Genomic DNA, 18,099 nt, shown 5'->3' on the forward strand with positions numbered 1-18,099 from the left:
TATATTTATGGAGAGTAATTTGATTATTTACATAAACTCATTGTCCACATGCCACTCAATAACAACTCCTATAAATGGTTATTTTCTCTTTGTAGTAAACAAATGACCGAAATAAAGAGAGTATTTATATATCCCCACCACCAATAAATTGCAATTTCCCTTTACCCCACTTAACACATTGTGTGCCCTTACTTCCTTACTAGCCACTAGACCTGGCAAAATGGGTCAGACCCGAATGACCCGACCCGAAAAGGCTGACCCGAGACCCGAAAATGACCCGAACTTGCTTGACCCGAATATGACCCGAAACCCGAATTAACCCGACCCGACCCCAGACCCGACCCGAACATTGTCTGACCCAATGTTGACCCAACCCGAGGTGACCCAATCCGAAAAGACCCGACTCATAACTGACCTGATCCCAAATGACTTGAAGTGACCCAAAATGACCAGAAACGACTAGTACTAACTCATATTAATATTATATATATCAAAATAAAGTTTCATTGGTTACAATAATCCCTAATAAATGGTTAAATTTGCAAAATAGCATTTCTTAATCAAAATAGTATTAACTTAAGTGCTTAGCCATTAACTCAAAAGCAACCCGACCCAAAATGACCTATACCCGAAAAAGACCCGACCCGAAATGACCCGACAACAGGTCACCCGAAATTGACCCGAAACCCGAAAGTGACCCGACCCGACCCAACCCGAAATATGTGGCAGACCCGAAATGACCCGACCCAAACTGACCCGACCCGTACCCGACCCGAGTGACCCGTTTTGCCAGGTCAGTAGCCACCCTTAGCATTATATATTTGGGTTGTTTATTTGAGTGTGATACAATATAGTTTCACATAAAGAACAAGGAGGACCTAATTAAACATAAGAAAATGGGATTTTTGAGAAAGGAGGGAAAGGTTTACAAGCCTGTTGATGAGGTAGACCTTGGCCCTAATAGTGATGAAGTTTATTATAGCCCCATTGTTAAAGGTTTGTTCTATTTTAACTCGGTTAGCCAATCAATTGGTCTCGATTTTCATGTCCATGCAAGTTTATTATGTTGTATATTATGCGGTTTTTCTAATATGTACCCTCGTGGTACATGTTAAAGCACATTTTGATTGTTTTATGAAAGACGAAATATGGAGTTGTGGAATTTGGTTATTTTTTATCTTTTACCTTTTCACGTGCAAAAAGTTTTTATTAGGGAATTGAACTCAAAACAACTAAATAAATAAGCCTTTGTTATTTTCGAGTTTTTCCTAAATAATACTCCGTAACTTGTACGTAGGTAAGAAGTCATGTTTTTGATGGTGGTATGAGGCCTGTTTCCTGTAGTATGATGTTTTTCATAAGAAATCGTTGGTAGTTCTATGTTACGTTGGGTGTGGATTCAAAGTTCTCGTTCCATTAGCTTCTCTTCAGTTTAGTCGAGTTCAATTCTATCTTACACGCAAATTTATTTGGGTTCAATATTTTTCACCTCATCTTAGACGGATAATTTTGTAGCCATGATAATTGATATGTTTAAAATCTTGATATGTATGTAATGTTTTACATGTTTATATAATCAGCTCCACGTATGTCTGGATTTATGGTGAAAGTTTTTGCTTGGTTTATGGAGTCCGAGATCATAGGAATGATTATGATCTACTTCCTCAAAGCAGGAAATTTAATTCACAAGGTATCAACAAATTCAATCTTTTTTTTTTTTTTTCATTGTGTCGAGATAGTCACAACTCACAAGGGCGGCAATAGAAGGGAACGCGATTTGAGCATGTAACCATCGTACACAATAACTCGGTCTAACCTTTATGTTAACTTTTTACTTAAGTACCCATTAATTTGACGCTGAAAAAATGACCATTTGATACTTTTAAGAAAAGTATTAACTCGAACACAGCTTGAATTATCCTACATTTAGACATGTTTGATTCAATTTTCTCCAAATTTCGGGTTATTATCAGTGATTTATTCTATGGATTATATGATGCTTAATGACTTTAGGTTTGCAGCTCGTTTCATTTGCAGTAATGGAAGAATCACCTTTATATGTCCCATTACATCTCTCTGAAGGTACTGCCTTATTTTGCATCATGATGCAAATATTTCATATTTTACGATTTAAAGTCAGGTTGAGTCTTGAAAATCCGAGACACTACTTTTTAACCCATATTTGAATTTTTACCAACGTTAATTAATTGGGAGTCTGAGCAAAGTCTAAGCAAAAGTAACCTTACAGGCCTAATTAACTCGACTAATCATCTAATCGAGCTTGCTGATCATGACTTTGGCTTCAGACCAGGGACAAAGTTAGCCTTACAGGCGCATTAACTCGACCAATGGAGTCTGATAAGCATGACTATTCAATCAGGTGACATATAACTCTGGTTTTATCATCTGCAGAACCTCCAAAGCAAGAAGTGAGATGCATAGGGTCTGATCAAAGTCCTTGTGACCGAGTTCAACAGGCTGTCGAATGTCTGCCATCTATTTCAGGCACAAGTTCATCCGAGATTGAGCATTGTTTTCGGCACTGGACTATAATGGACTACTCCAATGCATATAATTCAGGAACTGTGACTCCCAGAGAGGTGCGTATCATCACTTTTCAGAATATCTTTTACTTCACTTTATTAAAAAAAAAAAACAACTAAGGAATGCTGCAATTTCTTCTAGGATTGAATGTCTCGGTTTCAACGATTTTTGTGACTGATATAGCTTTTTTTTCCCCTTCAGGTGGCAGGGGAATTCATAAGGGCAGTCGAAAAATCATCAAGTCCTGAATGCAATATGTCATTCTTTATCAACATTGATGCCAATAATATTATGCAGCAAGCTGCTGAATCTACACAGCGTTACATCAACGGTATTATATAAACGCTAAGGCGTTACCGAGTTTCTGAATAGACCTTACAAGGGAAGGCATGTGAGAGAGTAAAATTGCGGAGCCACATTCTAGTGGGGATGGGGTCTTGAGACACGAAAAATTACCGACCATTTTCTTTTAAGTTCATTGGAGTTCATCATGAATTTAACCTTTTCTTACCATGTGGCGCGGATTTTTGTAGGCAAGCCACTTTCAGTTCTGGACGGAGTGCCAATTGCCATCAAAGATGAAATAGACTGTACTCCTTATCCAACAACAGGTGCTGATTTTTCGATGCTTAAAGTTTCTATTTCAAACATAACACCTTGCTCTTTGTATAAATTTTGAATGTCAGACTTGGCTACAGTGTCTCACAGGGAGTCTGTTAGAGTGTCGGACACAATACTTTCGTAAAAAACACATGTTTTAGATTTTTAGGTCTAAATTGAAATGTCTGATTGCTGTTTCGTGTCATTAAGCTGTCGAAGTAACATAGCTTACACGTAATTTGTTGCAGGAGGAACAACATGGTTGCACAAGTATAGATCCTGCAAAAAGGATGCTAGTTGTGTAGACCGTCTTAGATCATGTGGCGCGATACTTGTTGGTAAAGCCAATATGCAGGAACTTGGTGCCGGTGTATCTGGAATTAATCCACATTATGGGTACATATAACACATTTCAATCTCTTGTCAATTTATTTCCTCAGGAAACTCTGAATTCAAAACTTGACGATGATGATGTAGGGCTACAAAGAATCCTTACAATACCAGTCGGATTACTGGTGGTTCTTCTAGTGGATCCGCTGCTGTTGTTTGCGCTGGTTTATGCCCTGTTGCTCTTGGTGTTGATGGCGGAGGTAACTATGAATCTCGACAAAAGCTTTTCTATGAGAATCTCTGACCACAAGGTTATGGTGTCAATCTCATGATTACGAGTTAAAATCATTTTTTGATCTCAGTATTTAGCGGGTTTCTTAAATTGGCTGGTCTCGATCACATTACATTAACATCCTATTTGAGAGTTGAAGCGCCTTTTTTCCGTTCTTACAAATTTGCAAAATATTAATGTTTATGTAGGGTCTGTCCGTATGCCAGCAGCTCTTTGTGGTGTGGTTGGTCTCAAGCCAACTTTCGGACGTATTCCTCATGATGGGTGAGCAAAATTTTACACATGTCTATTATCAGGAACACATTATCAGCCTCTTTTCGTTTGTGTTGAACATCTTAAGAGATCCATGTTCGGCATTTACTCTTTTGTGCAGGGTAGTTCCCCTGAACCGGACTCTTGGAATGGTAGGAATATTGGCCGGATCCATGGAAGATGCGCTAATAACGTTAGCATCCTTTGGCTTAGTCTATATATGATCATTACTTCCATTTGATCCGACTTCCAAGTTTTAATTTTTGCAACTCTTTGCAGTTATGCAGCTATCGGCGGTGAATCTGCTTCAGACTCCTCCACTGTTTTGCTGGTATGACAGACTGACAGTCATTATCTATGTTACTCAGACTCGCCTCACTTTGAAATTTACATGTTTTCGACCTAAAATGAAGTGTATGTAGTATCAGCAACACACAGTCAAAGTAAAGTAGCAAAGTGTCGAATTATCATGTTGTTCGAAGTAATCTATCTACTAAATCTGAGACTTTCGCTTGTTTCTGAAAACTTTTCAGCCTGAAGTTAAATTGCCCATGCTGAAATCAAAGGAAATCAGCGGTGATATCAAAATGGCGAAGTATGGAAAGGTTTGTGACTTTTCTCAGGCCTACTTTGTACATGAACCCTATGATAACATTGCACTAATGGGATATATAACCAATTCTGCTTGTAGTGGTTTAATGACTGTCATACTGACATCCAACTTTGCTGCATAAATGCTCTTGATAAGCTTCAGAAGCGTTATGGATGGGAGGTAATTAGCTGTTTTTTTAATCCCGACTTTGTCTAACTTCTTTCTTGATTCCCTGTTATTTGCCTGTTTGCCAGCTCTAGATATATTTCTTGAGAGCAGCTAAGTACAACATTGATATCTCACTGATCTTCGGACGTCTTACTTTTCATAGACAGTAGAAGTTACTGTACCTGACATAGAGTCGATGAGAATGGCACACTTTGTGACTATGGGATCAGAATGCAGTGCTTCTCTTGATCATATTTTGCAGAAACTGTATGTTCTTACTTTTGCATTTCTATTCAATTTTAGAACATTTCACAGATGTTTGAGTTTATGACTGACAAGTTTTTATATTGATAGGGACAACTCACAAATTGGGTACGATACAAGAGTTGCTCTTTCTATATACAAATCCTTTGGTGGTGTGGAATATGTTAAAGCTCAGCAAATCAGGTAGAAAATCTTGGGTTTAAGAATATGATTTTCATTTCTGAAGGGACCCATGATACATTACATGTGCTTGACGGAAGAAATGTAAACGCGGTCCTCCCGAGGCACCTGTGCATTTAAAAACTTGTAAAATTGAGTAAAGGGACACATACTTTATGTGTAGACAATAAATTGGTCTAACCCCGAAAATACGGAGTCTCTAGTGTATCCACACCGGTAGATAGACTAACGTTCTCAACCCTTGAAACGACCTCGGATATAGAGAAAACACTTTTCTCATTTTAGTTTATGTATGAGGTAAGATGGATTTCTACAACTTATGTCTTATTGTTATTTTTCAAAGAAGTATCCACTTCTATTTATAGCCAAAGAACCTTGGCCACCAAGAAAGAAAAACATGAGTCACAACCTTAATAATTAAGGATTCCTCATGTACATGGCACGTATAGATTTGCATGATAATATTTCATGCCAATTCAAGTGGTCTTGGCCAATCCAATGGTCTTATTCCATCTTTTATACAAACACGTATTTCCGATATTAACTATATTTCCGTGTTAGCGGACAATATAAAAATATGTCGTCGAGATTATTTAATTAATTATCTCATAATAAATTAAATAACCGTAAACGTTAAATATCGACCGTAAGTGTGTGACCACATAGGTTCATCGCTAAACCGGTAATAATTAATCTCATTAACTATTAATCGAAGTTGGCGTCTAACAACACTCCCCGACGGCCGGATAGCGTGAATACCAATATTCACTGTACTCGAACCTGGTAAAGGACACTGTAATTATTTCCCTCCGTCCATCCAACTCCGGATCATCTTAGGGTATGGTTTGACTGTCAAACCCCACTAGACGACCACTATGTTACATGTCTACCATTATTGGTCGGAAGTGACTTTAAGAAACTCCTTTCTTAAATCATTCGTCTACCCTGGCCAAGGTTTTTATATGACCAATAAGATTAATTACAACATAGAGTTCAAACTCATTACCTTTGTGATGATTGATTCCATCTTGACTCACCACTAATTGCATAGGTACTTAATTATACCCAATGACCATTCAACTAGCATTTTTACACACTAGGTGTCCGGTATCTAAGTACAATAAGTAGTCTATTAACTACAATGATGATCTCAGGTCAAAGAATAAAATATACAACTATTCCTTAAGAGAATTTCCACATTGACAGTGCAGAGGTAATAATAACCATTTGGGAAATCTCACTGTTGATCACGTTCAATAATCATATCTCCATATGCATTATTTATATTATAACTTAATGAATGAGATCCATTAATACTCATCCTATGAGTAACGTTATCAATATATTGGTCTATCTGGATTATCATAGTCCCGTTCTGATGATCCAACGACCAAGAACACTTTTAGACTAAACTCTATAATACTCGACTCTCATTATCATAATCTCCATTATGATGTCAAGTATACCAGTTTAATCAAGGATTTATCATCATATTAACACCTTAATAAGATAATAAGAAAATGTCATCTAATTATTAATCTCCATTAATAATTACACTGTATGAAATTTGTTCAAAACGTTTCATTAACGATTGTTCTGGGGCATAGTTCCAACAATCTTCCACTTGACCTAGAGGCAATTGGTCATGAACCTTGATCCTAGATTCCACTGGCGCTTGTCAAACTCCTTTGATAAAAGCGCCTTAGTGAAAGGATCTGCATCGTTTCTTTCCCTTAACCTGATGAATTTGAACATCCATGTTCGAATATTTCTCTGATCAGGTGAAATTTCCGAAGAGCATGTTTAGATAGTTGGTAGACCCTTGGCTCTTTAGCCTGTGCAATAACTCCTTATTGACACACAATAGAGGAACTCCTTCCTCCACTGAAGGAACAACACCAAGTTCAATTAAGAACTTTGTTATCCAAACGGCTTCCTTAGCATCATCACATGCGGTTAAGTACTCTCTTTCGGTTACTGAGTCAGCTACTATAGCTTGTTTGGAATTTTTCCAACTCACTGCTCACCATTTAAGGTGAAAACATAGCTAGAGATAGACTTGCTATCATTCTTATCCGATGCAAAACCAGCATCAGTACAGCTAAACACTTTTAGCTTACAATCTCCAAAAATGAGGAATTGATCCTTAGTCCTTCTCAAGTACTCAAGGATAGTTTTCACCATTTTTTAATGTTCCTCACCCGGATTGCCTGATGCCTACTCGCTACTCCTAGCGGGTAAGCCACATCAAGCCTTGTACAACATGACAGCTCAGTGTACAAATTTGGGAGAGCCCAAGCAGCTTCCTGAATCTATCTCCATAGATTCTTATTCCAAGAATATAAGCCGCTTCTCCCATAACCTTCATGGAGAACTGTTCCGATAGCCAAATCTTTCTCTTGCATGGTTAGCACATCATTTCCTATTAGCAATATGTCAGCCACATATAGCACTAAGAAAATTACTGTACTCCCACTAGCCTTCTTTGAGAAATATTGTGAGAAATAGAGTTTGTATTATATTGACTTGATTATAACAAAGCATATTACATGAGTATTTATATGAAGACCTAATGACTAGGGTTACATGAATTAGGAAAGTGAAGATACGTATGAGGTAATACAAAGGGAATGTGCTTGGAGCTTAAGCTAACAATATATACAATATAAGATACGAGATATTATCACGAGATCTTCGTATATTCCTTAATACGCCCATAATTCGGGACGATCCAAAGGAAAGGCCAAGCTTGAGAAGCAATGAGTAAAACCGGGGATGAGGCAACGGCTTGGTAAGGATATCAGCAAGTTGATCGGAACCCGAAATGTGAGAAACACGTAACAACCCTTTAGCTACCTGTTCCTTGACAAAATGAAAAGCAAGAGCAACGTGCTTCATACGAGAATGGAAGACGGGATTGACGGAATATTGGGTAGCACCTAAATTGTCACAGAAAATCACTGGGGGAGCAACGGAAGTAACACCCAATTCCTGCAGGAGGTTTTGCACCCAAATCAACTCGGCCGAGGCATCAGAAATGGCGCGAAACTCAGCCTCAGTGGTGGAACGAGCTAGAGTTCGTTGCTTACGAGACACCCATGATATAGGATTCTTGCCCAAGTAAACAAGATAACCCGAGGTGGAGACATAGTTATCGTTGTCACCGGCATGATCCGCATCACAATAGCAATGGAGAAGCAGTGGAGAGTCACGAAACAAAGGAAGCCCAGCATGTAAGGTGCCATTGAGGTACCGTAGGAGACGCTTAAGTGCCTGCCAGTGAGCTGTACAAGGGGACTGCATAAATTGCGCTAGTTTGTTAACAGAGAAGGCTATGTCAGGACGGGTAAGGGATAAGTACTGAAGGGAGCCAATGATAGCTCGATATTCAGTGACATTGGTGATAGGTGCGCCACAGTTAGAGGTAAGGGGTGGGTAAGAGGATTGTGGTGTGGGGGATGGCTTGCAATCTGCCATGTGAAACCGAGCAAGCAGATCATGGAGATATTTGGTTTGAGTAAGGGTAAGACCGGTGGGGGAGGGAGTAACTTCTATGCCCAAAAAGTATGATGGAAAACCAAGATCCTTCAAGGAGAAATGGGTAGAGAAAGATGTAAGGAAGGACGAAAGAGAGGTGGAATTTGGACCGGTTATAATAATGTCATCGACATAAACCAGTAGATAAATGAGAGCAGCGGAATGTTGATATATAAACAGAGACGGGTCCGAGCAGGATTGTCGAAAACCGTAGGAGAGGAGATAATTAGTAAGTTCAGTGTACCACGCGCGAGGGGCCTGTTTGAGGCCATAAATGGCTTTGGACAGACGACACACATGGGACGGGAATGAAGCATCTACAAAACCCGGAGGTTGGGACATGAAAACGGTGTCAGTGAGAGACCCTTGTAGGAAGGCATTATTTATGTCAAGGTGTTTAAGAGACCAGCTACGAGTGACTGCAAGAGAGAGGATGAGACGGACAGTGGCCGGCTTGACGACCGGACGGAATGTCTCAGAATAGTCGATGCCCGGGCGCTGGTTGAAACCCTTGGCGACTAGGCGAGCTTTGTACTTGGCAATTGAATTGTCCGGATTATATTTTATCCGAAAAATCCATTTGCAACCTATGACATTGTAGGAGGGAGTGGAGGGAACAAGTGACCAGGTTTTATTTTTGAGAAGGGCAGAGTATTCTTGTAACATAGCTTCACGCCAATTCGGGTCGGCAAGAGCCTGTTTTACAGTGGTGGGGGTGTGGGAAGGGGAAGGAACATGAGCAAGCTTAGCATATTTGGGATTGGGCTTGCGAATATTGTGGGATAGGCGTGTGCCATGGGTGTGACAGGGAGGGGGAGGAGGAGGGGGTGGAGGAGAAGGAGAGGGGGAAGAGGAGCTGGCAGATGTGGGAGTGGAGGAGGAAGAGTCGGTTGTTGATGCAGGGGAGGACTCGGGAGTGGAAACAGGGGAGTGGTTAGGAGAAGGGTGAGTGGGAGTTGCTGGTGGTGTGGTGGGTATGTCAGGGTCGGGATTTGAAGGGAGAATAACTGGCAGCGAGAAAGAGCACCAAGAGGTGACATCCGGCAGAGCAGCAGGGGAGTTGCAGATTTGAGCATACGGGTATACATTCTCGACGAACTTGACATGTCGGGATGTATAGACTCGGTGTGTGGTAGGTTCAAGACAATGGTATGCACTTTGTGACGATGAATATCCCACAAAAATGCAAGGTTTGGAGCGAGGTTCCAGTTTATTGGAGGTATAAGGGCGAAGCCAAGGGTAACACAAACACCCAAAGCTTCGAAGCTTTTGATAGTTTGGAGCTTTTTGGAATAATTTAAGATAAGGAGAGGAGTTTTGTAAGGATGGTGTAGGGAGTCTGTTGATCAAATAAGTGGCTGTGACAAAAGCATATGACCAGTAGGTGGGAGGTAATCCGGCATGGGTAAGAAGAGAGAGACCCGTTTCAACTATGTGACGATGTCTTCTCTCCGCATAGCCATTATGTTCCGGGGTGTGGGGAGGAGATGTGAGGTGAGTGATGCCTAAGGATGCAATGAGAGGAGCGAGTTTGGTGTATTCGCCCCCATTATCTGAATATAATTGGAGGAGAGGTCGATTAAAGAATTTTTCGACTAAAGAGCGAAAGCGAGTGAAAACAGCAAGAGTGTCGGATTTGCGACGGAGTGGGTATAGCCAGATGTATTTGGTAAAATGATCCACAAAGATAACATAGTACTTGAATTTATCGAGTGAGTAATGAGGCGAAGTCCATACATCCAAAAAAACAAGTTCCAAAGGAGAAGAAGATGACAGTGTGGAGAGAGCAAAGGGTAATTTATGACTTTTATTGATATTGCAAGGATTACAGTGCGTAAAAGAAGAAATAGAATTAATAGATAAATCAAACTGTTGACTAATGAGCTTAATGATAGAGGTAGACGGGTGACCAAGACGATGATGCCAGGTGGAGATGGAGGGGACGGCACCAACGAGAGCTACAGGAGAAGAGGGAGGCAGCCATTCATAAAGCCCTGAAACATTGCGGCCTTCAAGCAGAATTGCTCCGGAGGTCCGTTCCTTAAGATAAAAGGCAGAGTGTGAGAAGAGAGCGATAGCATTATTATCAAGGCATAATTGAGAGATAGAAAGAATGTTACGAGATATAGACGGAACATGTAAGACATTGTTAAAATTAATTTTGGAAGAAGCAGTATGAAAAGAGAAAGAACCAATATTTTGGATAGGGAGAGAGGTGTCGTCTCCTATGATAAGATCGTCTATTCCATCATATGGGGCATGAAGAGCAAGTGTGTCAAGGTCATGGGTGATGTGATGTGTGGCGCCGCTGTCAAGTATCCAAGGACGAGCAGAGGCAGGTGTGGCAGTCGATGTTGCAGCAGTGTTTAGTTGAGGAGTTTGGGTGGTTTTGGGTTTGTAGCTAGGGCGAGGGGGGACAGTAATATGGGGGAATTGACGCTTAAAATCTGAACAGAGGGATATGTAGTGTCCCTGGTAATGGCACCATTGACACTTGCCTTTAAAAGGGGCTTGGTTAGAGGATGGGGAGGTGGATTGTTGGGTATTTGGTGGGGGTAGGATACCAGCAGTGGTGTTGGACTTGGGTGGGGGTCGGTTGTAAGGACGGTAGGCAGCAGTGAGGGCTGTGGTGGGGAGGTTTGGTGCAGCATCAGTAGGATGGGGGTTTAGGAGATCATGTTGGAGGAGTTTCTCGTGTAAGGCGTCAAAGGTGATAAGTGTGTCCCTTGCTCGTACAGCTTCAATGACAGGTCTGTAAGTTGAATAGTCGAGTCCTTCGATAACTTGGGCAATGATGTCTTCATTGTCCATGGGTTTCCCCATGTGAGCTAACTCGTCCGTGGCGGCTTTAATGGCCTGCATATATTCAGTTATGTCTTGAGTCGTCTTGGTGATGCGACGAAGACGATTCTTGACCTGTAAAAAATGACCACGGGACGTGTTGGCATAGGTGGACGCAAGGAGCATCCAAATATCACGCGAAGTTTTGGCTTGGAGGAGTAGAGGAGTAATGCTTTTGGAGATAGTACCACGAAGGGCACCGCTGATAAATTTATCTTGACGGAGCCAAGTGGAGTAAGCAGGGTTGGCCGTTTCTTTCATATCAGCCACAATGGTCTTGGGTGGTGGAGGATGAGAACCGTCCACAAACTTGATAAGATCGTAACCTAGGAGCAAATCTTCAATTTGTGTCGACCAGGCTCGGTAATTTTGTGGAGTTAATTCGGGGCATTGGGAAAAATTGACGATGATAAAAGGGGAGGAAGCATCCGCGGAATTGGGGATGAATGAACCACTGCCCGACATGATGAAGGAATTTGTGTGAGTAGGAAAAAAAAAATTTGAGAAGGATGAAGATCGATTATAGGCTCGATACCATGTGAGAAATAGAGTTTGTATTATATTGACTTGATTATAACAAAGCATATTACATGAGTATTTATATGAAGACCTAATGACTAGGGTTACATGAATTAGGAAAGTGAAGATACGTATGAGGTAATACAAAGGGAATGTGCTTGGAGCTTAAGCTAACAATATATACAATATAAGATACGAGATATTATCACGAGATCTTCGTATATTCCTTAATAAATATTAGTCGGAAAGAAAACAATCCAATAAGAACATAATCATACATCATCATGATATGGACTTCCTCATAATGATATATAAGAATTTTAAAACATGCATGAGCCCCCTGGTTGTCAGGTCGTTTCCCATCATAATTAAAATTCATCTGATTTTATCTTATAAAATCATTTCAGGCTCTACACTACATAGTCCCCTGGTTGTCAGGTCGTTCCTATTAGTGTAGTTGAGTTTATCCACTCTAGTGATAGAAAATTAATAAATGTCATACCCTCTGGGTTGTCCAGACTAAAAGTACAAGATTAGTTAACTTTTCTTCACTCCCGTATCATATACAATAGACAATATTATAATATCTCCGAACTACAAGCCCCCTGGTTGTCAGGTAGCTTCTTGTAAACGACAATAAAATAATTTTATTGTCTACCTTAGTGACAACCTTTGACAAAATATCTCATATTTTATCAATTAAAAAAAAAACTCAATAATCTTTAATTGGTCAAGTTTTAATGTCATTCAAACATGAATAACACAAGTGCTTATATTGTATATATATATATATATATATATATATATATATATATATATATATATATATATATATATATATATATATATATATATATATATATATATATATTAGCACTTAACAATTATATCTTATATAACTGTCGTACACAGTTATCGCATAACTGTAGTAATCCATTCTTCTTTTATGTGTCATTTAAACATTTTAATAACACACTTGGCTATATCTAATATAACCCAACTAATAAGACTAACCCTCATATCTCATACAAGAGTCGGCTCCTATCAGCATATACTTTGCATGCTAAATAGCAACCATAAGCATTAAAACAGCTTACACATTCATATGTTACTCAAATATTACAATGACATTATATTACCAATAAATGATCAAAATGCAATGCTTGAAACAATGATTAGCACTAAAGTGGAAATGCCTTTTATATCCACATAATAGACCAAAGCTAATTACGCATGCATGTAATAGTTTTGTTACTCAACGAATTGCGAGAACTATTCTCGCGAGACCCAAATTTACAAAATGTAAATGCAAAATTGGCTCTGATACCAATCGAAGGGACCGCAGTACATTACATGTAGCAGGGGAAGACAGAAACGCGGTCCTCCTGAGACCTATTGCATTTAAAAACTTGTAAAATTGAGTAAAGGGACACATACTTTATGTGTAGACAATAAATTAGTCTAACCCCGAAAATACGGAGTCTCTAGTGTATCCACACCGGTAGATAGACTAACGTTCTCAACCCTTGAGACGACCTCGGATATAGAGAAAACACTTTTCTCATTTTAGTGTATGTATGAGGTAAGATGGATTTCTACAACTTATGTCTTATTGTTATTTTTCAAAGAAGTATCCACTTCTATTTATAGCCAAAGAACCTTGGCCACCAAGAAAGAAAAACATGAGTCACAACCTTAATAATTAAGGATTCCTCATGTACATGGCACGTATAGATTTGCATGATAATATTTCATGCCAATTCAAGTGGTCTTGGCCAATCCAATGGTCTTATTCCATCTTTTATACAAACACGTATTTCCGATATTAACTATATTTCCGTGTTAGCGGACAATATAAAAATATGTCGTCGAGATTATTTAATTAATTATCTCATAATAAATTAAATAACCGTAAACGTTAAATATCGACCGTAAGTGTGTGACCACATAGGTTCATCGCTAAACCGGTAATAATTAATCTCATTAACTATTAATCGAAGTTGGCGTCTAACAACACTCCCCGACGGCCGGATAGCGTGAATACCAATATTCACTGTACTCGAACCTGGTAAAGGACACTGTAATTATTTTCCTCCGTCCTTCCAACTCCGGATCATCTTAGGGTATGGTTTGACTGTCAAACCCCACTAGACGACCACTATGTTACATGTCTACCATTATTGGTCGGAAATGACTTTAAGAAACTCCTTTCTTAAATCATTCGTCTACCCTGGCCAAGGTTTTTATATGACCAATAAGATTAATGACAACATAGAGTTCAAACTCATTACCTTGAGCTGACGGATTCCATCTTGACTCACCACTAATTGCATAGGTACTTAATTATACCCAATGACCATTCAACTAGCATTTTTACACACTAGGTGTCCGGTATCTAAGTACAATAAGTAGTCTATTAACTACAATGATGATCTCAGGTCAAAGGATAAAATATACAACTATTCCTTAAGAGAATTTCCACATTGACAGTGCAGAGGTAATAATAACCATTTGGGAAATCTCACTGTTGATCACGTTCAATAATCATATCTCCATATGCATTATTTATATTATAACTTAATGAATGAGATCAATTAATACTCATCCTATGAGTAACGTTATCAATATATTGGTCTATCCGGATTATCATAGTCCCGTTCTGATGATCCAACGACCAAGAACACTTTTAGACTAAACTCTATAATACTCGACTCTCATTATCATAATCTCCATTATGATGTCAAGTATACCAGTTTAATCAAGGATTTATCATCATATTAACACCTTAATAAGATAATAAGAAAATGCCATCTAATTATTAATCTCCATTAATAATTACGCTGTATGAAATTTGTTCAAAACGTTTCATTAACGATTGATCTGGGGCATAGTTCCAACAATTTCGTCTATAATGGATGAAATTACAGACATGCAGTAGACGTTGTAAATTAGGTAAAACAACAGTTGTATGGTAAGACGAGGTGAAGGTAGTAAGGTAACAAAGTTTCGGGCCTAGGCATAACGTTTTCATTAAGAAGATTCATGTCTTGATGTTTCTTCTCATTTTCACTGCAGGAGCCGACAAATGCATTTTTTCAATAAGATCTTTTCCAAGGCAGATGTGATTGTTACCCCAACAACTGCGTAAATTTCTTCTCTATCCTCTAATGTTCTGCAGAAAATTTTTCAGTATGTTTAATGTCCTGATTCGATGGGTTATGCCATCTGTTTGGGACAGTTGCAGCAACTTTCCATTGATAATGAAGTCAAAGACTTGAAACTCTGAAGCATTCGAATACAATGAAATTCTAACCGCTAAGCTAAGATATCTTCAGTTCATTTTGTAATTCCCGACTCCATGAAATTTTCATCACGGGTCATCTGGAAACAATCTCTCTTTGACTTCAACACACAAAAAGATTGCATACATTCAACCCTCTAAATCTGTCATAAAAGTGATTTTTAAGGCACTGGATATTGCACTAAGTAACTGTCGGAATGTTGTGGCAGAGTGACAGCAATCCCAATCCAGGAAGATGCTCTGAAGACCGGAGAGCTAGATTACGTTACTGGAGGTACCCAAAAGGCGACCGCTCAAATTTTTGTTTATTTCACATAACAATGGCTACTCTTGTATTTGTGACATTTGTTACATTTTTTCTATCATTCCAGCTGGACTAGTACGGTACCAAATAGCAGGAAATTTCCTGGGTTTGCCTGCTGTGACTCTGCCGGTGAGTTACAAGATAACAACTCTTATAGAAAAATAGGGCTTGAATAAAATATAAGTGAACACTATGCTTCCTAACAATTTTTTCCGGACTAAATTCGACTGCTGATGCAGATTGGATATGACAAAGACGGATTGCCCATCGGCTTACAGTTTATAGGAAGGCCTTGGTCTGAAGCAACTTTGTTACACATTGCTTTTGCGCTCCAGGTTACACAAAAAAAATGCTTTCTTCCGACTTTGCATTAATTGAAACCTCAGACACATAACAATGCAAACTTTACTTGAATGTTTCAGGATGTGTGTATGTCAGATTACAGGAAGCCGGCTGTCTACTACGATCTGCTTAACTCGAAATGATTCACGCTAATCGCCTTCAATAAACAGACTGATAGATGGATATTGTCAGTAGCTGGTTTACAGGGTAGCTCTGTAGAATGAATAACCAGTCTTGAATTTCAACAGTTATAGTTCTGGTGTTATATTGTTGTCTTCTACTTCTTTGGAACTATGTTATACTTATACCTATTTACTGGGTAATTATGGTAAGATTTATTCATTCTGTAATAAAGAAGTGCGGGGAAGTGGCAAATAAGCCCCAAACGTTTGCCACTACATGCAAATTAGCCCCATAACTTTTTCTAGTGCAAATTAACCCCATCAGTTATACCCGATGTGCAATTCAGCCCAATTGGAGATATCGAGTAAATTTCTCACCGGAAAACATTGACATGGCACCGGAAAGATTACTAGGATAGATTAAGTTAGATAATAAATTAAAAAAAAAAAACATAAATATTGCGAAACTTCGTTTAATTTTCAAGCTCGGATCGCGTAATACTTCGTTTAATTTTATCACAGGAACTTTGTTTAATTTATCACAGCAAGACCAGTAAGATCGACCTCAATTATCGCCATTGTTACAAAACTTCATTTAATTTTCGAGTTCAGATTGCGTAAAAATGGCGGTATATAGTTAGCCTGCATAAATTCAATTTTCTCCAAATATCATTTTTTCTGTTTTTATGGTTATGGAGTATACTTTCAATTACAAAAATGGCGGCGATATGTGTAAATGAGTGTAGGCTACATCAAACACAATTGAATGAAAAAATAGAGAGAATGGATGGAGGTCTGAGGATTGGGGGTTGAGGAAGGAGCTCAAAATGAGAGTGGGGGAGATAAAAGGGAGAAAGAAACGAGATAGAGTGGAGATAAACCTGATAATCCATGTTTTTGTGTGTTTTTTTTTAATTTATTATTTAACTTAGTCTATACTAGTCATCTTTCCGGTGCCATGTCAATGTTTTTCGGCTAGAAATTTACTCGGAAATCTCTAATTGGGCTGAATTGCACATCGGATATAACTAATGGGGTTAATTTGCACTAGAAAAAAGTTATGGGGCTAATTTGCACGTAGTGGAAAACGTTTGGGGCTTATTTGTCACTTCCCCGAACGACCCTAAAAAGTGTTTCATGATATGGAATATCAAATTTCTATGATGAAAATAATAATTGAAATTTCATTTCAATGAGTGTTTGTTAGAAAATTGTGACAGAGAATACGACGGTTTTTAACAAGCTTTACAAAGCATATTACTAAACTAGTTTTTGAACCCGTGCACTGCACGGTTGGTAACTTAAAATGTTATTTTGAGTGTATCTTAAGTAGAGATATATACTATGTACAAAAGGTGTAATGTTATTAGTCAATTTTAAACGATATTGCCCGTCTTAAATTTTTTACTGTTTGGTAAAGTATAAGAAACGGTCGACATACAACGTGATTTAGCCAAACAATGAAATACGACATTTGTGACAACCCAACAAATAACCAAAAAAGGCCCAATTCAAAGTACTCGGCCCAATTCAAAAAATAAGCAATAAGACCAACAAAACCCGATTTAACGATCAAGTTGTCCTAAATAATCAGTCAATCACAATGATCCTTATCGCAACATCCGCATGTCTCTCTCTCACTCCTCATCTATTCTCATCTTCGTCTTCCTCAATGAAATCTACGAGTAAAATACAAACAATGTAACTTTATTTTCCAAATATTAGTCTTTATGACGTGCGTTAATAATCTTAAAAGTCTACACTTTTGACAATAAACTACTCCAATAATATTACTGCATATGAAATAACAAATTCACAAATACATTTTTTTTTTTGAGGGAAATTCACAAATACATTTTTGAAACAAATAAATAGTAAATAACCGAAGATTTTTTGGAGACACAGACTATT

General features: G+C 38.6%; 1 protein-coding gene across 1 annotated transcript; it reads left to right on the plus strand.

Moving 5' to 3' along the window:
* Positions 1 to 57: 57 nt before the first annotated feature.
* On the plus strand, positions 58 to 17,358 carry LOC141647383 (fatty acid amide hydrolase-like). The gene is made up of 22 exons (XM_074455529.1): positions 58 to 202; positions 799 to 996; positions 1,581 to 1,690; positions 2,022 to 2,082; positions 2,413 to 2,600; positions 2,746 to 2,875; positions 3,078 to 3,155; positions 3,393 to 3,540; positions 3,622 to 3,734; positions 3,955 to 4,030; positions 4,140 to 4,211; positions 4,298 to 4,349; positions 4,552 to 4,623; positions 4,710 to 4,790; positions 4,942 to 5,045; positions 5,133 to 5,225; positions 15,195 to 15,263; positions 15,630 to 15,694; positions 15,792 to 15,853; positions 15,964 to 16,059; positions 16,147 to 16,423; positions 17,320 to 17,358. Exons 2-21 carry the CDS (start codon positions 897 to 899, stop codon positions 16,207 to 16,209), a joined length of 1,833 nt encoding a protein of 610 aa, XP_074311630.1. The 5' UTR covers positions 58 to 202; positions 799 to 896; the 3' UTR covers positions 16,210 to 16,423; positions 17,320 to 17,358.
* Positions 17,359 to 18,099: the final 741 nt, after the last annotated feature.

Source organism: Silene latifolia, chromosome 3 (genome assembly GCF_048544455.1).
Source record: "Silene latifolia isolate original U9 population chromosome 3, ASM4854445v1, whole genome shotgun sequence".
Lineage (NCBI taxonomy): Eukaryota > Viridiplantae > Streptophyta > Magnoliopsida > Caryophyllales > Caryophyllaceae > Silene > Silene latifolia.